The sequence below is a fragment of the Tursiops truncatus genome, chromosome 3 (assembly GCF_011762595.2).
Source record: "Tursiops truncatus isolate mTurTru1 chromosome 3, mTurTru1.mat.Y, whole genome shotgun sequence".
NCBI classification, from domain to species: Eukaryota; Metazoa; Chordata; class Mammalia; order Artiodactyla; family Delphinidae; genus Tursiops; species Tursiops truncatus.
Window position 1 is genome coordinate 60,097,934 of NC_047036.1, and position 23,325 is coordinate 60,121,258.

The 23,325-nt window shown below is 41.3% G+C and overlaps 1 protein-coding gene across 1 annotated transcript in view; it reads left to right on the top strand.

The window, feature by feature from the left end:
• Positions 1 to 23,325, top strand: part of IQGAP2 (IQ motif containing GTPase activating protein 2) — a 286,934-nt gene that overhangs the window by 239,254 nt on the left and 24,355 nt on the right. The window contains exons 22-28 of the mRNA XM_019929807.3: positions 8,193 to 8,342; positions 11,392 to 11,555; positions 13,729 to 13,953; positions 15,186 to 15,326; positions 15,677 to 15,761; positions 16,403 to 16,635; positions 18,672 to 18,804. Of these exons, the coding sequence (XP_019785366.2) occupies positions 8,193 to 8,342; positions 11,392 to 11,555; positions 13,729 to 13,953; positions 15,186 to 15,326; positions 15,677 to 15,761; positions 16,403 to 16,635; positions 18,672 to 18,804 (1,131 nt within the window). The remainder of the gene's footprint in view (positions 1 to 8,192; positions 8,343 to 11,391; positions 11,556 to 13,728; positions 13,954 to 15,185; positions 15,327 to 15,676; positions 15,762 to 16,402; positions 16,636 to 18,671; positions 18,805 to 23,325) is intronic.

Here is a 23,325-nt window from a genome sequence, read left to right on the forward strand (position 1 = left end):
ATGACATTTGGTAAGACTTCTTTACCATTCTGAAAGGAAATTTATGTGAAATAAAACCAACTTACATATGTACCTTCATAGCAAGGCTAAGGCCTTTCTATAAATATAAAAGAGAAATTCAAAGAAATGAATTTATAGTAAAAATACATATTTCAATATGAAGATACATGGGCCTGATGCCATTAGATGTGATAATGTTACCAGAGACTTGGGCCTTTTCACAGAATAACCACAGATTGAGAGAGCTACAGATGAGACTGGTCAGGTGAGTGGTGGAACTGGCCATGAGTTCTTTTTTCCAAAGTGGAGAACAACTCTTTGTAATAAGCCCTTGAACAGCAAAGTGTGGTCTTCCTCCACCCCCAACTACTTGACATGGAGTTGCCGTCCTAGAAAATTAAGTTTATATTAAACTTGTGAGGATCTATGTTGTGCTTATATGTAAAACTATTAGATTCTAGGCTCAAGCAGTTATGCACAGAATTTTGACCTTCGTGAATGACCAGCGGGACATTAAAAAAGCCAGCCACGCGAGATGTGGACAGTTGTTTACACGGGACCATCCTACAAACTGCAGGACAGCAGAGCATCTGTCCTCCCCAGGCCCCGCTTACTGGAAGCCAGTGGTGTCTCCAATCCATCAGATGTTAGCCCTCCCCAATCCACATTTCCAAAATGACCCCCTACAGAGTGGCATTTCCCTAATAATAGCCTCCAAGTAAATAATGCTGTAGTTTTGTATCTGTGAGAAACCTGCCAGTGTCAGAGCTCCCCAAAACTATGTGAAAAGTGTCATTTTTACCCAAGAAAAGGAGATTTCCAGGGTAAGACCTCTCTCCATGTCCCTGTTCCCATGCCACGTCAGTTTTCAGAAAACCAACAGGGCAGGGCAGGGCAAGTTGACCTTCCGGATGCCCTGAGAAGGCTACAGTGGGTCAGAGGTAGAGAGCCAGCTTCTGGTGTGGTTCTGGAAAACTACCAGGTGAGCAGGCACGGGAGGCTACCAGCTAAGTGGACATGGGAACGCCTCACTCTTGTCTCCGGCCCTCACAGAGATACCAGCAAAATAGTGCCGAGCAAATAAGGAAACGAGAGCAACTCGTAAGACAGGAAATGATCATCTTTTCTAAATATTAAGGGAAAAAACTACAAATTTAAAAGTTCTGCTTTTAACTCTATTTTCATTGTTTTATCCAGAAAAACAATAGTACGTTAGTCTTTAAAAAAAAATAATAATGTGTTTGTATTGTTGGATACATATGAAAACTTTTAAAGTGTAATATATTCCAGAAGGTCCTTCAGAGAATGCCTTTTATAGCTTTACACTGCTCTTGTACCCTACTCCCATAAAGTTGTAAACAGGAAATGCCTTGCCTTTTAAAATAAAGGCTTAGTTGCAAAAGAGTGGTAGAAATATGTAGCTTGTGGAAATACAAATGTGGCAGATTTTCGGATCTTTACGAGTGTTTAAGATTTTTTAAAGCATTCCTAATTGTTAGCATTGGGAAACGAAGTTAATTTTTCGCCTTATATTTTCAAACACCAAATATTTATCAAACACTGGTTAGAAGTTAAACTAATGATTCTCAAGGACGTACTCTTTTGTCTTATCATTAATAGTAGCATTTTTGGTTTGATGATAAGAATAGTGCAGTTGAAAGTTTTATTTACAGTAGTGAAATAATGGGGAACAACCCAAACCCGAAAACAACAGAGGACAGTAGAACCAGTCTGACATGTATGTTACACAGCCACTAAAAATAACGTTTCTGAAGAATATTTAAGGGCAGGGGAAAGGGTTGCAATATAATGGAGAAGAAAATAGTGCCTAAAACAGTACGATTTCGTTTATTGTAAAAAGTGGATATACACTTAAGCTAAAAGAAAAAAGTTAAGCTCTTTTTCTTTGCATGGTAGAATTAGCCATATATATATATTTTTTTAACATCTTTATTGGAGTAAAATTGCTTTACAGTGTTGTGTTAGTTTCTGCTGTATAACAAAGTGAATCAGCTATATATATACATATGTCCCCATATGCCCTCCCTCTTGTGTCTCCCTCCCACCCTCCCTATCCCACCCCTCTAGGTGGTCACAAAGCACGGAGCTGATCCCCCTGTGCTATGCAGCTGCTTCCCACTAGCTATCTATTTTGTATTTGATAGTGTATATATTCCATGCCACTCTCTCACTTCGTCCCAGCTTACCCTTCCCCCTCCCCGTGTCCTCAAGTCCATTCTCTACATCTGCGTCTTTATTCCTGTCCTGCCCCTAGGTTCATCAGAACCTTTTTTTTTTAGATTCCATATATATGTGTTAGCATATGATATTTGTTCTTGTCTTTCTGACTTATTTTACTCTGTATGACAGACTCTAAGTCCATCCACCTCACTACAAATAACTCAGTTTTGTTTCTTTTTATGACTGAGTAATATTCCATTGTATATATGTGCCACATCTTCTTTATCCACTCATCTGTCAATGGACCCTTAGGTTGCTTCCGTGTCCTGGTATAGTTTTTAATTTTTTTAACAATAAGCATATGTTGAGAAAAAAGTTTAAAGGGAAGTGGCTTAGTTCTTACAGAGCAACTCTAGCTCTCTCTAGTAACCATGTGTCTTACAATTCTTTTAAAATTGGCGCTCCTTCTGGAAACCTCAGAAAGTCAGTGGGCGAGTGAGTGAAGTAGCTAATGTTGGTTTTAAGCAAAAGAAGAGGTTTGGAAATGGAGACAGACAGCTGAAGTAGAAGTTTCTGGGAGGCATAGGGAGGAAGAAAGGTCTAGATTCAAACTAGCTTGAAGGAAAACCAAAGTAGAAATTGAAAGTAATCTTGAATTGCTAAAATTCCTATTGATGGGTGTGTTGTATCCCGTGAGTGCAGACTTGTAGGCCAGGGCTGTCTGTAACCCAGGATTGAAATTTATTGTATTGCTTAATTGTATTGTATTGCTTAACTTCTTTGCTTCTTTATGAGCATATTTCCTTGGGTATGTTCCTTAACCTCTCTAAGCCTTATTTTTCTTCACTGGAAAATGTGCTAAGTGTCCTACGTGGATTGTTTTTTTGTTTGTTTGTTTTGCGGTACGTGGGCCTCTCACTGTTGTGGCCTCTCCCGCTGCGGAGCACAGGCTCCGGACGCGCAGGCTCAGTGGCCATGGCTCACAGGCCCAGCCGCTCCGCGGCATGCGGGATTCTCCCGGACCGGGGCACGAACCTGTGTCCCCTGCATCGGCAGGGAGACTCTCAACCACTGCGCCACCAGGGAAGCCGCATGGATTGTTTTTATCTTCACAGAAGCTCAGTAAGATTGCTATCATTAAGCCCATTTTATAGATTTAAGGAAACTGAGTCTTAGGTTAACCTGAGCAAGGTCACAAAACTAACTGTGCTTTGCAGATACTCGTATTTTTGTGACTCCAAAGCCCAAGCCCTTTGTCTTAGTCCACACCTTCTACAAAAGTGCGTATACTCTAGCATATTACCTGCATGCGGATATCCTGTTACCAGGGGAAGGGAAAAGATGGTGGCAACTAAGGCAACATTGAGATGTGGGAATATTATGAACAAGTTAAATACTGTTGCTCCTTCGAACCAGTATTCCTCAAATGTTCAATATTTATTGATAAGAATGGAGGACATTGGGCTTCCCTGGTGGCGCAGTGGTTGAGAGTCCGCCTGCCGATGCAGGGGACACGGGTTCGTGCCCCGGTCCGGGAAGATCCCACATGCCGCGGAGCGGCTGGGCCCGTGAGCCATGGCCGCTGAGCCCGCACGTCCGGAGCCTGTGCTCTGCAACGGGAGAGGCCACAACAGTGAGAGGCCCGCATACCGCAAAAAAGAAAAAAAAAAGAATAGAGGACATGAGATTTCTATTAATAAAAAGCATATGCCTCTCTTTGGAACGCCTGTCTGGGTTGGCCTTTGTCCCCTTCTTCAAGCTTTCCAAGGCAAACCTCCATTCACACCAGAGCTTTTGTGAGCCAGGTGTAATTTCACAGGGAAGACAGAAGAAGGGTTTATCCCATTGAAGCGTGCTGCTCTGTACTTGGATCTCCAGCAGACAGACGGTTCCCGTGGCGCAGCTGCTGGCTCTCCTCTCCCCTCCCACTTCCCCTCCAGGGCTCAGCATTTGACTCTGCTCTTTCCCTTCCTCCAGTGCTCTTCCTGTGCTGTCTTCACCAAATCTGTTAATAATGCGAAGGAACTTGGTTCTGCCCTGGCGCTTGCTTACCACCCCACCCTCTGTTCTCTTCTGTATATGTCAAAAACATTACCCTAAAGATGAAGTCTGCAGCAAAACAAAGGAATAGCCTCCAGTTTCCAGAGCTACTTCCACTGCAAGTAGTTGGGGGACATTGGGGGTGAGGGGGGCCGGTGATGGGGAGGTTAAGTACCAAGATTTTTTTTCTTCCGTATATTTAAAATCAAGATAATCAATTTATTCCATGTATTTGGGGGAATTGAATCTCTACACATCACCAGTTATCTGAAGAGGAGAAACCTGGCTTAAATGGAACCGTAAGCCAGTTAGTCTAGTGATGTCTTAGGACTTCTTATAGATAAGGGTATCAGGCCACCGCCTGCCTGGACTTCTCCTGAACCTCCATCTGGGGGTAACTACGCTTCCTTTCTTCATCTTGAATGTGATTTATATATCTGTGAAAGAAGGGGGGAAGTGTCGCCTTCTTAAAATTTTTGTAGAAATAAAAATCAAATTCCTTCTCTTTCCCCATATAAACAATTGGGGAACAGAAGTAAAGGATTAAGTCAAGTTACCCCTCTCTAAGCTGAGAATAAAGAAGAATAAAGTCATAAACCTTGAAGGCAATGGATATAACCACGTAGAACTATCTAATCTCAATGCTCCAAGGGTTGTTTTTTTTTTTTTTTTTCTACCTATGAGCTGACCCCAGCTATGGGAGAAGGGGGTGCTGGGCGGTGAATAGATTTGGAGCTTGTCCTGTACAGTGGTTCTCATCTGCAGGGATAATTGGAAATGGGGACAGGCACATTTTTTGTTGTCAAAATGACAGGAGTCCCTACTGGCACTTGGTGGAGAAGGGCCCAGGATGCAAGATGGGCAGCAGTGCCTGCACAGCAAAGCATGGTAGTGCCTGAAATGCCCGGAGGGCCCCCCTCGGGACTGGTGGTGGAGAATCCTGATACTGGCTGCAAACAGTCCTCATGTGGAGGCTGGGCTAAGAGCTCAGGGAAGCAGATGGAAGAAGTTTTAGGAAAAACAACTTTCTTGCCACCTATGCTCTGGGACAGTGACCCAGTGTTCAGTGGCAAAGGAGGCATTCTAGAGCTGTGGCTTTCATGTAAGTCACATTCCATTAGTGAGTCATGAAATCAATTTAGTGTATCACTTCAGCAGATTTTAAAAATGGAATAGAAAAAAAGCAAATTGAAACGGTCAAAGTGTGTCCCAGTAGTAAGAATAAGCATCCTTTCGTATAGTGTTGTGTGGGTAAGTTTGCCAATAAAAGACATAAAATGTATTTTTTACTGTGGGTTTCTGTAAAAATGTTTGGTAGATCCATATCTAAACGATCTACTCTGGTTCATGAGCCTTTAAGCCCCTGAAGGGGACACAGTAACCTCAGTGACCTCTTGACAATGTTTCCAGCCACACATTTTCCACATTTCCCTGTAAGTAAAGGAGCATGGTTGGGAGGGAAAACCCTTAACTTTGTTAAATATTTAGAGGCTTCTCTTCCCTTCCATTTCTAATTTCTACATTGCATATGTTTTGCAAGTGCTTCTATAGTTTCAAAAGATATAATTCATTCTTTGAAAGGTTACAGTTTAGTAGTGTTTAGTATATTCCCCAAATTGTACAACGATCACCTCTCTCTGACTCTAGAACATTTCATCACCCCAAAAAGAAACCCCAAAGAAAATGTTCTGGAATTGGATCGTGGTGACAGTTGCACGACCTTGAGACTAGATGGAACACCACGGAATTGTACTCTTTAAAAGGATGAATTGTATAGTAAATGAATAATATTTCAATAGAAAAAATACCCATATTCATTAACAGTCGTTACCTATTCACTCCAACCCCCAGCCACAGCAACCTTTAGTATACTTTTGATCTTGATAGATTTGCCTGTTCTGGTTTTTCATATTAATAGAGTCACACAATATGTCATCTGTTGTGACCAGCTTCTTTCACTTAGCATAGTGTTGGGTTTTTTTTTCGCGGTACGCGGGCCTCTCACTGTTGTGGCCTCTCCCGTTGCGGAGCACAGGCTCCGGACGCGCAGGCTCAGTGGCCGTGGCTCACGGGCCCAGCCGCTCTGCGGCATGTGGGTTCTTCCCGGACCGGGGCACGAACCTACGTCCCCTGCATCGGCAGGCGGACTCTCAACCACTGCGCCACCAGGGAAGCCCATAGTGTTTTTAAAGTTCGCTATTTTGTAGTAGCATAAATCAGTCCTTCATTCCTCTTTACTGATCAATAACATTCCATTGTGTGGATACACCACATTTTGTTTGCCCATTTACCAGTTGATGGACACTTGAGTTGTTCCCTCTTTTCAGCTGTTATGAGTAATTCTGCTATGAGCATTCATGTACATGTTTTTCTGTGGACATATGTTTTCAGTTCTCTTCAGTATATACCGGACAGTGAAGTTGCAGGGTCGCATGGTCACCTGTGTTTAACTTCTGAGGAACTGCCAAATAACTGTTAACGTTGAGCATCTCTTCATGTGCTTATTAGCCACTTGTAGGTCTTCTTTGGGAAAACGTCTGTTCACATCCTTTGCCCATTTTTTAATTGGGTTATTTGTCTTTTTATTTTTGAGATGTAGGAGTTCTTTATAGTATATTGTGCGTACAAGTCCCTTATCTAAGAAATGATTTGCGGACTTCCCTGGTGGCGCAGTGGTTGAGAGTCTGCCTGCTAGTGCAGGGGACACGGGTTCGAGCCCTGGTCTGGGAGGATCCCACATGCCGCGGAGCAACTGGGCCCGTGAGCCATAACTACTGAGCCTGTGTGTCTGGAGCCTGTACTCTGCAACGAGAGAGGACACAACAGTGAGAGGCCCGCGCACCGCGATGAAGAGTGGCCCCCGCTTGCCGCAACTGGAGGAAGCCCTCGCACAGAAACTAAGACCCAACGCAGCAAAAATAAATAAATTAATAAACTCCTACCCCCAACATCTTCTTAAAAAAACAAGAAATGATTTGCAAATATTTTCTCTCATTCTATGGGTTTTTTTTATTGATAATGTACTTTGAAGCACAAAGGTTTTAATTTCTATGAAGTCCACTTTATTTTTTTCTTTTGTTGCTAGTGCTTTTGGTGTCGTATGTAAGAAACCATTATCTACATGCACAACGATGCATGTACAAGAAGGCTCCCTACACACTCTGAAATAGTAATAAAATGTAAAGAAACTAACTGTCTATCAAAAGGAATATGATTAAATAAATTATCATACACACACCCCTCAAAGAAACCATTGCTTAATCCAGGGTAACAAATATTTTTGCCTAGGTTTTCTTAGAAGAGTTTTATAGTTTTAGCTCCTACATTTAGTTCTTTGATCTCTCTTTTTTTATATATATATCTTTATTGGAGTATAATTGCTTTACAATGGTGTGTTAGTTTCTGCTTTATAACAAAGTGAATCAGTTATACATATACATATGTTCCCATATCTCTTCCCTCTTGCGTCTCCCTCCCTCCCACCCTCCGTATCCCACCCCTCTAGGTGGTCACAAAGCACCGAGCTGATCTCCCTGTGCTATGCGGCTGCTTCCCACTAGCTATCTATTTTACGTTTGGTACTGTATATATGTCTATGCCACTCTCACTTTGTTTTGAGTTAATTTTTGTTTATGGGATGAGGTCTGACTTCTTTCTTTTGAACCTGGATATCCAGTTGTCCCAGCATCATTTTTTGAAAGATTATCCTCTCCCTATTGAATTGTCTTGGGACCTACATTACATCCTAAGAACAAATGTGCACAGCTTTGGAGAACAAATATTACAAAAGCCAAATTCACCTGCAATTTGGGTTTTCTTAATTTCTTTAACATTCTCTGTCCGTTTGTTTCTTCGTGAGGGAAATGTGGAAAACTAATCTTTCCAACTGTGTGTGTCTCAGGGTGTCTGAGAAGGAAGGAGGTAAAGAGTACCAGCATAAAAAGTAGTAATTTCATAAAAATTTTTTCCAGGATGTAATTTCACACAGAACGAAACTGAATAAGAAAAAAGGTGGAGAAATGCAAATACTGAATAACACTGACAACCAAGGGATCAAAAGTTTGAGTAAGGAGAGAAGAAAAACACTGGAAACGTATCAGCAGCTTTTTTATCTTTTACAGGTGAGAACAATTTCTTTCACTGTGAGTTTTGGGTAAGTGCTATGTCCCCGTTGGTGTTTTACAGTAGGTCTTGTCTCATGCTAAGGCTACAATAGTTTACATGTTCTGAGCACTATTAAGTACCAAGTGCTATTCTAGGTGCTTTGTACACATTATCTCGTTTTAATTCTTAGTACAACCCTGGGAACCATCAAAAAATAATTTACTGATATTCCTGTATTACATGTGAGAAAACTGAGACACAGCCAGGAAATGGTAAAACAAGGGTATTGGGACCCTGGCAGTTTGACTTAAAACTTCGGTCACGCTCTTCATGACTACATTATACTGCAGTTATCGGCAGAAACGGTATAAATCTAATAATAACATAAGCAGATGCTGTCAAACATGAAAAAATTAAAGTAACTGTATGAAAAACAGATCTGTACCAGGACCAGACTGCCCTTCTTTTGAGGAAGGAGCCAGAGAGTTTGGATTAGGGAAATGGGATTCCTTTTTTATTTCATTATTTCCATGGCATGACTGTGATCTAAGTGAACAGTAATTTTCCACTGCTTCAAGAGTGTGGGTGAGAACTAAGCTGAACTGGTTAGGGCTGGACTCTGTCTGGTGGACTAGTTTTTTGTTTGTTTGACCATTGATCAACCTCATCCGCCCACCCGCACATACAATTAGTCCCAGAGGAAACAGTGAGCGATAGTGAGAGATAGAAACAAAGCCTCCCCTCGGCAGGAAAACTTTCCCAAAAAAGATGGATCAGCCGTTCTTCCTTGAAAGTCAGGTGTCCCTGGGGCCGCTGCTGGTGGCAGTGATTCCGTCAAGGCGTGGAGATGCTTGAATCTTTGCTTGAGGACGTCGCTGGCATTAGGTGCACAGAGAACACATTACCCAAAATATAAATGAGGTGTGGCTAGCCCCGTTGAGAGAAGAGACGTTAATTTTGGTAGAGTTGAGAATTCTCTACTTAGAGTGGCGAACAGGTGTAGTACTCCAGATGTCCACCATGTGGCAGCATAGAAGGAAAAATGTTAAAACAGCATTGTCCATGGAATCCAGGGCTTAACAACAGCTTCCTTTCCAGAAAGAAAGGGGGCTCGCACTAGGCAGGGGAAGGTTTTTTGTCTGCTGAAATTAGGTTAATAGGCATCCATCAGTTATAAATTTAATCTTAAGCATTTATCATTTTTTTATTAATTTTTATTGGAGTATAGCTGCTTTACAATGTTGTTAGTTTCTACTCTACAGCAAAGTGAATCAGCTATACGTATACATATATCCCCTCTTTTTTGGATTTCCTTCCCATTTAGGTCACCACAGAGCATTGAGTAGAGTTCCCTGTACTATACAGTAGGTTCTCACATTTATCACTTTTGACATCCATGAACTTCCAAGTGTACGAAGCTTCTTTAGGATTTAATTTTCTATTGTTGGATTTTGATAGAATTTGTGTCATTTAGGAAGGTGAAAATTTAGTCGCTGGCCTAAGATTTGTATAGTTTACCCTGTTATGTAAGTGAAGGCTCATTAATGGGAAGGAGAAAAAGCATAGGAGCGTGTTTAGAATAATTCCACAAGGTTTATTCCCTAAACGATCCAAAACTGATAGAACCAGAGCATGACTGTTCAGTTGTACTGAGTGAAGTGTCAAAAAATCATTTATTTTTCTTCACCTTTTCTCCTGTCTGCTTTGGAGACATTAACCCAAGACCAATAAGGAAGCTATAGAAGAGCAAACGGCGTGGATCCCTTTCGCCTTTGGCGATTCTTAGCCAAAGTAGCAGGTCAGCTAGTGTAGGTTTTGCTATGGGCTTGTCTCTTCTGTATGAGCCTAAATTTAAAGTTTTTAGGTCATCGGAGAGGAATGAGGCTTCTTTGGCTTTTGACTAATTTTCCTTTCTCAAAAGCCGATATGCTTAGTGTGGGAAAAGAATCACCCCAGAATGCTAAGAAAAAGGTTGTCCTGAGCTGCTTATTCATAAAATTTCAGCCAGTCATTATGAGCTTGAAAGTAAATCTAAGTGGTAAACTAAACTAGAATTAGGGTTTTCTTAAAATTTTTAAAGCCAAACTGCTTGAGACTCTTAAATACTGGTCTCCATGTATGGAAAATTTTCTTTTCTCATCGGAAGGAGGATAAAGAGTAGGACTATCAAATTTCTCTGTCACCTTAATATTATATTTTTTTCTTCTAACCTCCATCTGGTGTAACTCCTTCAGAAAAACCACATTACCACAAAGACTGGTGCTACATCTCTTGAACTCCATCCTAAGCTGAACTACATGTCAAGTTTTTTTTAATTCTTTTCCATCTTTAAATTTTTTTTTAATTTAAAGAGATTCTCTCTTCGGATACCAGGTCTATCAGCCACCCCCTTCTCTCTTCTCTTCTTTTTATCTTAGCCTTCTGGGGTGGTTCTTTTCCCACAGTAAGCATATGGGCTTCTTGTCAGGTTCTTCTGGCATTTCCCCCATGAACTATCCTGACCTTCACCCCTCTGTTCAGCCTCCCTGCCTCACTCCTACCTTCTCGTGCTTTCTAAAACATCATGGCCATCCCACTGTCTCCACATGTAAATGTATCCTTTTCTTTTTCTTTCTTGTCTCAGAATATGGGATGTGTTTCCTTCTATTCATTCATCAGTCCTTCTAGAACAGTCTATCTGGCTGAGCCCTTGGTCCCTTCTTGCCAGTCTCTTCGGATACCAGATCTATCAGCCACCCCCCGCCTCCTGTGTTTCTACGATAAATATTACGGTGTGGCTCCAAATGGTGTAGAGTGTACATAATACAATTATACTCCATTAAATATGTCATGACATAGTATATAAAATTTAAATCCTACCGTAACTTTCTAGTATAACTTCCTATAGTTTAGTATTAGTATTACCTGCTACCTTTGAAAGTCTTAATATGTGCCAGACACTCTTCTATATGCTTTATACATAATAAGTCATTAAAGTGCAAGGAACTGGGGACTCCTCTCTGCTTTTAATAATATATTAACATATAGTTTTGTGGGGGGGTGTTTCTTCTTCTCACTTTCCTTCAGACAAATCCTTTGTACCTCGCTAAGCTGATTTTCCAGATGCCACAGAACAAGTCAACTAAATTTATGGATACTGTTATTTTCACCCTATACAATTACGCTTCCAATCAACGGGAAGAATATCTACTCCTCAAGCTTTTCAAAACTGCTCTGGAGGAAGAAATAAAGTATGTATATAAGTATATATGTAAAAATACCAATACCTTTTGTTAGTGGTGGCTATCTCTGATTTACTAAAATAATTTTAAAGTTATTCTTATAAGTTATTTATACATATTAAAATTATCAAATTTCTTGAGAAATTGCCACATCACCATAGATATATTCAGGTACAGCTTTCTCCCGGCAGTGATATCTTTTCTAATGCTAAATTCACTGTTGATTTTGCACGTGTACAAAGCTCTTTGAAAGTCAGTGAGGGCTTCCCTGGTGGCACAGTGGTTAAGAATCCCCCTGCCAATGCAGGGGACACGGGTTCAAGCCCTGGTCCGGGATCCTGCATACTGTGGAGCAGCTACGCCTGTGCGCCACAACTGCTGAGCCTGCGCTCTAGAGCCCGCGAGCCACAACTACTAAAGCCCATGCACCTCGTGCTCTGCGACAAGAGAAGCCACCGCAATGAGAAGCCCGTGCACCGCAACGAAGAGTAGCCCCCGCTCACTGCAACTAGAGGAACCTCGCGCGCAGCAACGAAGACCCAATGCAGCCAAAAATAAATAAATAAAATAAATACATTTATATTAAGAAAAAGTCAGTGAGAAAACCTAATTAAAATTATGTGAATAGTAAAGCCATAAACAGATGAGGATAATGATCTCTGCTAAATAGTTTTTCCTTCTTACTGGAATTTAAGCTGCTGCTAATTTATTTTTTACTCAGTTAATGTAAAAAATGTGTAGGCAGCTATAATGAATTGGGGGGGGGAACCCATGAGAATGCCCTTAGCCAACTAGATGGGTCTTAACTGTCTTCCTTACTTCTGGATCCCTTAAGCGATGCTAATCCTATAGGTCTCTGAAGCTATTAGCCAGGCACCTCTGCCCTCATGCTGTCTATAAGGCAGCATGAGAAATAGGATTCATGAGAAATAGCAATGCTATGCAGTAGAATAAGGTAAGTACTAAATGAATGATAAGCACAGTGTAACAGATCAGAAGGATGGAAAGAAAAGTGCCAATACAGTCAATCGATAAAGATTGTATGGAAGAGGAAGGAGTTGACCCCAAACCTTGAAGAATATCTACAGTTTTTATAAAAAGAAATGGAAAAGGGAAATAAGGCACTATGGTGCTAGAAACAGTATGGGCCAGGGGGCAAGAAAGAAAGTAGATTAGTCTAGCCAAGAGGTGACTTAATTGGTGACCACCAGGAAAGTAAGGTTGGGCCAGATCATGGGAGACATTGAGTATAGGCCCAAGTGCTGAGGCTCTTTTTACTTTCTGGGAAGGTGTGCAAGGTTTTTGACATGACCACACTGAGTTTTTAGAAGATTGATCTATCTGCTAGCCACATATGAACAGGATGAATTGGAGCTACATAGTTCAGGGAAATGAGCAGGGAGGCCGCGGGGGCATGCATAGGAAAAAGGCACAGATGAGATTTTCAACACTGAGTTTGAGTTTTAGGTGTAGAACATGTGGGTGAAATATTTCTAATATCCAGCAGAACACTGGAAATTCAAGGCTAACTCCCAGAAAAGAGACAGGGAGCATCCTTACTTGTATACCGTCACCCAGTATTGTTATTAGTCTAGGTCCATTTTTAGTTCATTCCTGCCTTCTAGATTGGAATTAAAGCTGAGAAATTATTTTTAGACCCTTAAATTTCTTGAATAAGTCATCTTACAAATGATAGCTTCCTTTTTTTTTAAATAAAAATAATAAACAGGGGATTCTGAGACCCACTTTATTAATGGACACTCAGTCTTCCAATAGCCCTGATAAATTAGAATCAGGACATGCATTGTAGATCCTGCTCTACAGGCCCTGTTACCACTGCAAACCTTTAGCCAGATAGGTCAGGCATGTTGTCTAGTGATGGAGGCAGATAGAATGGTCATACTTAGAGAGAAAGCTTTGCCTTAACTTCCCACAAGTTTCAGACTCAGAGGTTGTATTACAAAAGACAGCATGTGGGCCATGTCCACCAAAAGTCTCCTTTAGTTCAGGTGTGCTCACCAAATAGAGACGGGAGATAGCTTCCTTTTAAATCACACCGTCTTTGATCTTCAATGGAGAAAAATACAACCCCCCAAAGCCCTTGCCCGCCAGAGAGAATATACACTGTTTAAAACTCTATGCATAGAGGCAAACCATTTTGTTTGGTCTGGGCCTTTTTTAGATCAAAGGTGGACCAGGTCCAGGACATAGTTACTGGGAACCCTACAGTCATCAAGATGGTCGTCAGCTTCAACAGAGGTGCCCGTGGACAGAACACACTGCGCCAGCTTCTGGCTCCGGTGGTGAAAGAGATCATCGATGACAAATCCCTGATCATCAACACAAGCCCCGTCGAGGTGTACAAGGCCTGGGTGAACCAACTAGAAACACAGACTGGAGAAGCCAGGTAGCAAAGCCTGGGCGATGGTGGTTTTCAGTTGTGTTTTATGATCATTTTTATGTGTATATTTATACATACTCTTAAGCTCTGTTAAGCTCTGTTGAAAGAACAAAATTCACTGTGCAAAGTCGGTTTTCAATCTCAGATGTTGTTACCTCCCTTAACATACCCATGCAGGCCACGTTCTTGGACTCCTACTCATCTTAGCGGTACCTGGTATTTTCAGATTTCGGTACCAGTTGATTCCCAAAGCCACAATTTCTGTAGTTCTCTCCCTTCGTTTTTCTTTGTTGTTTCTAAACCCAGGCCTAGACCTAGACATAGACCTCTTCACCTGATAATACCTACTTTTTTTTTTTTTTTTACAATTACCAAGTGAGTAACTTGAACGTGTAAGCCTCAACAAGCCGGGTTGGGATTGGCTCATTCTAGGTAGTGGTCTGTTGATCCAGGCAATCCCAGCTTTTAATTTCCTGCAAAAGGATGCCATGTGAAATCATTAAGATATGCACAGAGAATTACATGGGTGGTTGTCACAGCACTGTATGTAATCACAAAAGTTGGGGAAGGTCAAAATATTTAGCTTTGGGGAATCTGTTAAATAAATGTTTATATAACAATCGAGTAGTAATAACTTTGGAATGGTGGTATAGAAATATATTTGTTGCCTGGGTAAACTCTTCATAGCATAGTTCTTGGTTGTAGTTTGGTACAGTGACTCATTTTCTGTATCAAAACAAATATGCATGTATATACACACACGTAAGATCTATATGGGATCTATATAGACACGAACTGCATTACACCCATATACACACATGCGTGGCAGAGGACCAGAAAGTTATACACTAAAATAAGGAAAAGTAGTTGTCTCTGGGGTCAGTATTGTTTTCTTGTTGGCTTATATGCAAATTTTTCTGTAAAGAACATACTGCTCTTTATAATTTAAAAGAGAGAGGGGGAGAGAGAGAGAGAAAGTTAGCTGGGTCTACGTTACCTGGGTCTGCCTGTTATTTTGCCAGAAGAGCCCAGATGGAGAGCCTGGAGTCACCCTGCTGTGCTGGTGGCAGAGGCTTCCATGTGGGTTCTCCCCTGCCCCAAGCAAACATTTTATCATTGGAGTTGGTGGGCAAACTCTACTTCACGATACAAAGCTTGATGGTAGAACCAATGTGGCAAGGATACACATGCTTGTACCTAAGCCCCCAGTTAATCGTAAGCCCTCGTTGTGGTTTCAGCAACCTGCCTTACGATGTGACCACAGAACAGGCTCTGACATACCCAGAAGTGAAAAACAAACTGGAGGCCTCCATCGAGAACCTGAGAAGGGTCACCAACAAAGTCCTGAGTTCTATCATTTCTTCCCTTGATCTACTGCCGTAAGTTGTATACGTAGCAGCTTTAACTTTCTTCGCTAGAATTTCTTGAAATACTATGTAAAATAAACCCCTGTAGTGAAGATAGGAGTTTTCCTCATATTGCATTTACTAGTTTAAATTTTGCCAACATTTGCACTTTAAGTTCATAACTGTTCTCCAAAGACGGAACAGTACAAAACAGCGCTCAAGTACGATCATCCGTGGCAGTCCTGTGATTCCGTTACCATCTCATTTTGTGTTGAATTTTTAGGAAAACTGCTTGGCTTTAGTTGACTGGAACAATTGCTGTGTGTTTCTTCCTCACTTAGCCTTTTCCCATTATTTTCTTTTGTCATCTGTTTTCCATGTAGTTATGGATTGAGGTATATAGCCAAAGTACTGAAGAATTCGATCCGTGAGAAATTTCCCGATGCAACAGAAGATGAGCTATTAAAGGTAGATTTTCAAGGGTGATCTCACCATAGCTTCTCTTGGGGGTAGGGGCCAAAATTACCAACACACCATTTTGTAAAATTTTTCCCCTTGTATGACTTTTTTGTGTGTGTGTGTGGTACGCGGGCCTCTCACTGTTGTGGTCTCTCCTGTTGTGGAGCACAGGCTCCGGACCCACAGGCCCAGTGGCCATGGCTCACAGGCCTAGCCGCTCCACGGCATGTGGGATCTCCCCGGACCGGGGCACGAACCCGCGTCCCCTGCATCGGCAGGCGGACTCTCAACCACTGCGCCACCAGGGAAGCCCTGTATGACTTTTGATAATAAGCTACAAGTCTTCTATTCTAATGGCTCTCAAGATTATTGTTATGAGGTTAGTTGGGAGCTCTTATACATTATTGAGGCTTTTTATATTAGAGAATTTGGAGGGGGGGCAGTAGCATATTTTCACCAAAAATAATTTTGTTAACTATATTAATAATGTGTGATTATATTCACTACCTTTACTTAACTCCTTGTTAAGATTCAGATCGGAGAACGATTTGCTGTCTTGGGAAATGTCAGTTAATATTAACTTTTAAAAAACCCTCCAAACTCTTGAGTTTTCTCTCTCAAAAATAGTCTTTTCTTCTACATCACTCCAGATTGTTGGAAATCTCCTGTACTATCGGTACATGAACCCAGCCATCGTCGCCCCAGACGGCTTTGATATCATCGACATGACAGCCGGAGGTCAGATAAATTCCGACCAGAGGAGAAACTTGGGATCAGTGGCCAAGGTCCTTCAGCATGCAGCCTCCAACAAGCTCTTTGAAGGAGAAAATGAGCATCTCTCATCTATGAACCATTATTTATCAGAGACGTATCAGGAGTTCAGGTGAGAGGTATCGTTACCTTTGGAGAAACTTGCAGGATGGTGGGCAAGAGGAATGTGTTTTCTGTGCCCAGAGCTGGGCTTGGGGGCAGGAACCTCAGGGCATGCATTTCTTGTACTGCTTGTTGCTGTGGGGAAAGAGGAGGGAGGCTGAGCAGGCGGGGTTACTTCTGTCTGGTGTTCCCTATCCCCCCCCCACCCCCAGTGCCCCTGTTACATTGAGTCATCCCCATGTGCGTGACTTCTGCTATTGACAAGAAGAAATATTTAATCTTCTTGGTACGCTATAGGCTTGTAGTACTTAGAATTAAAGAAATCAAAATAGCTAACTTCTGCTCTTCTGAACTTAAAAAGAGGGTATCATTTTGTCCATTCAGGAAAAACTTGCCTTGATCTGCATCAAACAATAGCAGGAAACTGAGTATTTGGTTTGGGATGGTTGGGAAAATCCAGCTTCTATGTTTGTTGAGGATTGTGTGTGAACATGTTCTATTCTGTTCTCGAACATCTCTCAAATATGCATGTAAGACTTAAGTCTGTTGACTTTATAAGCTCTCCAAATTGTATCATTAATCATTCCACGGGGATACGGGAGGAGGACTGAATCTAGCAGGAAGGTTCACTCACCCTGAAGCTCTCAGAGGAAGCATGTTCATCTTGGCGTTCACTTTCTCTTTTCTGCCATTCAGCCAGTCGTACAAGTATGACATCTATGTGGCCTCTTTCACGCCTCACTTGGAAAATGATAATTTCCCATTCCTCAGTTTTCCTCTAGGTTAGTGATTTATCTGTTGACAAAGGTAGTTCATGATCATTCCTCTCTTTCTGGAATTTGTCGCCTCTTGTGAGAAATTTTCCCCAAATCCTCTTACTATGGGAAGTCTTGATTTTCTCAAGCTGCTAATTTTAGGTCTCCTCACTGACTAAAAAAGTAACATCCATTTCTTGCAAATCCTTATCTGCTATTAGAACCTCTTTTTGCTTCCTTTTTTCTCAGATTATTCCTACCAAACATGTAAGTTTCCAACTCTTCTTCATTTAAAAGGAAATAAAACCAAAAGCCTCCCCTCATCTCTTAAATTCATCTATTTTTTTTTCTCTTCCACTCATATTAATCCTTTGTGTCCCTCAGCAACCATGAAAAGTTACAACCAAAAAAGTGCAGGAAGACCAGTTGTCACGTGGGAGCATGGCTACCTGCCATTTATCCTGCCCCGGCCTTGGGGTGGGAAGGCACAGGTCTTTCTGGTGTGCAAGCCTTGGGTGCCCTTAGGAGATACACCAAGGATAATTTCAGGCATTTGAAACATTTGCAAATTTATAGAATAAAATATCTACTCTACCTGTGCAAAGAATCCCTCCTAAACCATGATCGCAGCACACCTGGCTTTTCTCCATCTCTCTGTTGAAATTTGCTGTAGCTTAAAATAGCAGAGTTTTTAGAGTCTGAGCACTGGTGGAAGGGAGCCTCGTATGTATCTGTGTGTCTGGTCTTAACAGCCTTTCCAGCCAGCAACGGTTGTCTGGATCAACTAAGAGTAGAGTAGGCTTAACTTGAATTTTTGTCAAATTGGTAACAGAAACTCTGAAAGGGTGTTGAAATCCCCAGGAGTTTGTGCCAATTAAAGTAGCAAATTTGACTAATTGCTTTATGGATTGTTTTCTCTACAAAGACTTGATTCTTAGATCAGGGAACATCAGTACTGACATTTTTGTGTAGATTTCAGGGGGCATTTTTAAAATCGTATTTTTTAAATGACCTGCCCATAGTTTGATTACCTTGGGTCAGTCACAGGGCCTGAGGCCCTAAATGCTCTGTCTGTTCCTTTCTGAGGACCTGGGTCCAACATCCCGAAACATGGACTCGGCTTCGAGGTCCAGAGCCAGCCTTGGAAGGTGCTGGAACAGGTCCCCCGAGGTGTACAGTAGAAAACAAAGCACAGGCCATCACTGAAGATTTCCTCACCATTTTGATAAAGCCATTTTATTCACAAATTTGACTCTGTCTTAAGACTTTTGTTTTTTTTTTCATTTTTTAGGAAATATTTCAAAGAAGCATGTAATGTCCCTGAACCAGAAGAAAAGTTTAATATGGATAAATACACAGATGTGGTGACAGTCAGCAAACCAGTCATTTATATTTCAATTGAAGAAATCATCAGCACACATTCAGTAAGAGAGGTTGGAGGAGGGTCTTAGCAATGGACACGGGGTTCAAACGTCTGCTCTTGAAAATGTTTAGTTTCTACAGGGTGTTACTGTAAGCATGTGCTCCTACTTATGTTTTCAACCTAAAAAATACTTGAATTATTTATTCCCTGACCCTTATGCATTGACTAATCTCCTTTTCCCAAACAGGAAAAGTTTACTTTTGACATGATACATGTATTCCCTGACTCTTGTGCCTTAGGAAAACTCCTTCTCTCAAGCAAGGAAAAGTTTATTTCTTCCGTGATCCAGTTACAGTCAGGTGGTGAATGTGCAGTTTAAGCCCCAAGCCCGAGCAGCCCTGATATTTTCTCCACCCACCAGGGCCACACTGCCTGGACCCCAGAGTCGGTCTCTCCCCCTTTCAAGAATTCTCTTCGCATTTCCAGTAATTTTCTGGGAAAAGGAGAATGCTCCCTCTCTTCTAATGTTTGGCCATAAAGAGGGAGGGGTTAAACAGGCGTATCCAGGTTGGGGAAAAGAAGACATACACCCCACACCCCAGCAATAGCCGCCTACAAAGAATCGCTTCTGTTTTTCTGGAAAAACCCATTTCTTAGATCCAGGCACCGTCAGTCTGCTGTGTCATAATGTCTCCCTCTGGTTCACGTGCAGACATCACCACCATCAACCATCAGCCTGTATTAGGTGCACTTTGAGGGCAGGGCAGTGTTCTCGGCATGGTGAGGGTCTTTGTTTGCTTAAGACCAGAGCCTATTTCCTGAACCAGCTAGGTTCTTAAAGCATAACCCTTTCAAGAACAGTTCTGGACATGACTACTCCAAGCTAAGTCCTGAGGACATGCGAGAAATCCGCCCAAGACCTCCAGAATCAGAACCTGCATTCTCCCAAGATCCCAGGTGACTCAGATACACACTGAAGCTCAAGAAGCCCTGGTGAAGGATGCACCCAGCTTCAACTGATACACACAACTGGCGGAAAGCACGACAAATACACACCTCTTAAAGGGCCAGCCCCTCCCCCACCAAACCAGCTATACTAACAAGTAGCAAAATTGGCTGCTCAAAATTTCAGTCTTCATTATTAAACTCTTCTAAGTAACTAAACCTTAAATATGGGCTGGAAAGAAAGATTGGATCTACTTTTGATTTCCCTCTTTCAGGGTTGGGACAGGGAACCTCCTTGACATTTGCAACAAGCTCTCCTTCAGTGTTTTGAGTGACCCTAAACAAAAGCAGATCTGAATGACCAGCTGAGGGAGTGAGTGGGTTGATTAAATAAAGAGGCTATACTTGTTTTCCCTATATATAAACACCCCAAATCACCAAGCAAACACATCCAGTATATGCAGCACTTGCAAAAATAATTTTCCAACGAACAAGCAGACTCATTCATATTTGAGCCACGACCCATTTATCTATTTGTTATGGCAAATTTTTCATCTCAAAAAGATGTCCACACATTGGCTGCACATGTGCTGAGGGCAATAGCCACATGCAGGAAAAGTGAGAGATTCTTTCCCAAGGAGAGCTGAGAGACAATGTTACTGTATTAATTTAGACTGTTACTCTTCAAGGAGAAATAGTCTGTTCCTTTCGTCAACAAGAGTTGAAAACAGAATCCAATCCTGGGAAACATAACTCGTAACCAGTTTGGAATTCCATCATGTGTGATGTTGGAAGCAGATGTAATAACATGGGAGAAGTGTAATTGCAGGGAAAGACTGTCCTTGTTTACTGTCTGTCTCAAGTCCTCACTGCAAGTCCACATGCAGACACAAGCACGGCAATAGCATGACTTGCCACGCCTGTGTCCACATACTTGTCCCTTGTTCTCTAAGGAACATGTAGAACATTAGCTCTTTACGGAGACATTTTCAGGAAATTTTGATGTTCTGTCATTATCAGAATAAAGAGTAGAAGCTGGCTGCCTAAATCATCCCTTCCAGAGACAGCAGCCCATCAGCTGTCCCATCTCTTCAGAGAACTAGAACACAAATGTATCCATCTTGCTTATTTTGTTCTTGTCTCTGACTTACCTTACCCCAAAATATCCTGTGTACTACTTCCAGATTTCACCGTGTCTTTCTGTCATCTGTGTTACTTATATAACATCTTGCTTTAAATCTAACCATAGTAGAAAAACTAGCATGTCTTACAGTGGACAGAACTTTAAAAGTAGTTGAATATAGTTGCTTCCTTGAAGCTATGCATCTGAGGCCCCCTCTCCCTTTCTTAAAAACCCAATTTGTAAGTGTCAGGGAATGTTAGGGAAAATTCAGCATTAAACAGATAACTCTCTCCTTCACTAATCTTAAAGATTAAAAGAGAATGGAAAAGGAAGTAATCAAGGCAGTGTTGTACCGGCATAAGGATAGGCATACCAGTCAATGAGATAGAACTGAGAGTCTAGAAATCTTCAAATCTGTGGTCAGTTTGTTTTTGACAAGGGACTAAAACAGTTCAGTGGGCAAAGAATAGTCTTTTCAACAAATGGTTCTGGGACAACTGGAAATCCACATGCCAAGAATGAAGTTGGACCCTTTCCTTCCACCCTATACAAAAATGAACTCGAAATGGATCAGAGACCTAAATATAAGAGCTAAAATTATAAAACTCTTAGAAGAAAACATAGGAGTAAATCTTTGTGACCTTGGCAATGGTTTCTTAGGTATGACACCAAATGTACAAGCCACAAAAGGAAAAAAAAAACAAAACAAAAAAACAGATAAATTGGACCTCCTCAAAGTTGGAAACTTTTGTGCTGTAAACATTGCCATCAAGAAAAGACAACCAAGGGAATGAGAGAAAATAATTGCAGATAATGTATCTGTTAAAGGACTTGGATCCAGAATACATAAAGAAAACCCACAACTCCATGGTGAGCTAAATAATCTGATTTAAAAATGGACAACTGTACATCAAATGACACAATGAACACAGTGAAAAGGCAACCTACAGAATGGAAGAAGTATTTGCAAATCACATACTGTATCTGATAAAGGGTTAATATCCAGAATATGTAAAGAATTCTCACAATCTGACAACAACAAAAAACAGCCCAATTTTAAAATGAGCTACAGACCTGAATAGACATTTCTGCAAAGAAGATATAGAAATGGCTGGCAAGCACATGAAAAGATGCTCAACATCACTAATGACTAGGGAAATCCAAATCAAAACCACAATGATTTTGCCTCATTGTATAATAGAGACAGCCTATAAATCTATCATTTGGTTTGGAAAAATAAAAAAATAAAAACATGAGATACCACCTTACACCCATTATGGCGGCTACTATAAAAACAGGGCTTTCCTGGTGGTGCAGTGGTTGAGAGTCCACCTGCTGATGCAGGGGACACGGGTTCGTGCCCCCGGTCCGGGAAGATCCCACATGCCGCGGAGTGGCTGGGCCCGTGAGCCATGGCCGCTGAGCCTGCGCATCTGGAGCCTGTGCTCCACAACGGGAGAGGCTACAACAGTGAGAGGCCCGCGTACCAAAAAAAAAAAAAAAAAAAAAAAAAAATGGTTAAGATGGTAGATTTTATGTTGTGTATTTTACTACAGTTAAAAATAAAAATAAAATTTTTAAATGGGCAAGCGATCTGAATAGAGATTTCTCCAAGGAAAATATACAATAGCCAATAAGCACATGAAAAGATGCTCATCATTATTGGTCATCAGGGAATGCACATCAAAACCAAAATGCGATAACTTCACGCCCACTAGGATAGCTAGAATTAAAAAGTCAGGTAATAATAAATGTTGGCAAGGATGTAGAATGACTGAAACTCTCACATACTGCTGGTGGAGATGCAAAATGGTGCAGCCACTTAGGAAATCAGTTTGGCAATTCCTAAATGTTAAACAGAGTTACTATGTGATGAAGCAATTCCTAGGTATGGGCTCAAGAAAAATGAAAACATGTGCACACAAAAACTGGTCCATGAATGTTCACAGCAGCATATTCATAATGGCCAAAAACTGGAAACAAATGTCCATCAAAAGATGAATGAATGAAGTGCGATATATCCATATAATGGAAAATTTTTTCGGGGATAAAGAGGAACAAATGCATGCTACAACCTGGATGAACCTTGAAACCATCATGCTCAGTGAGAGAAACCAGTCACAAAAGGGCACACATTGTATGAGTCCACTCATGTGAAGCAACCGGAACAGCTATATCTATAGAGACAGAAAGTACATTAATGGCTTCCAGGAGGAAGGGGTAATACTGGGGAGTGACAGCTAATGGGTACACAGTTTCTTTTAAGGTGATGAAAATATTCTGAAATTAGATAGTGGTGATGGTTACACAAGTCTTTGCATATACTAAAAACCGTCGTTATCATAGGTTTTAAATGCGTGGATGTGATGGTGTGTTAATTGTATCTCAATAAAGCTGTTGAGAGAAAAGAGATTAAAAATGAAAAAGACTAATTTTATTATATGATTCAGTGTTTTGTAAGTTAGCTACTCAAAACAACTAAAATTAGATTTCCCATCACCAGGGATACCAGTC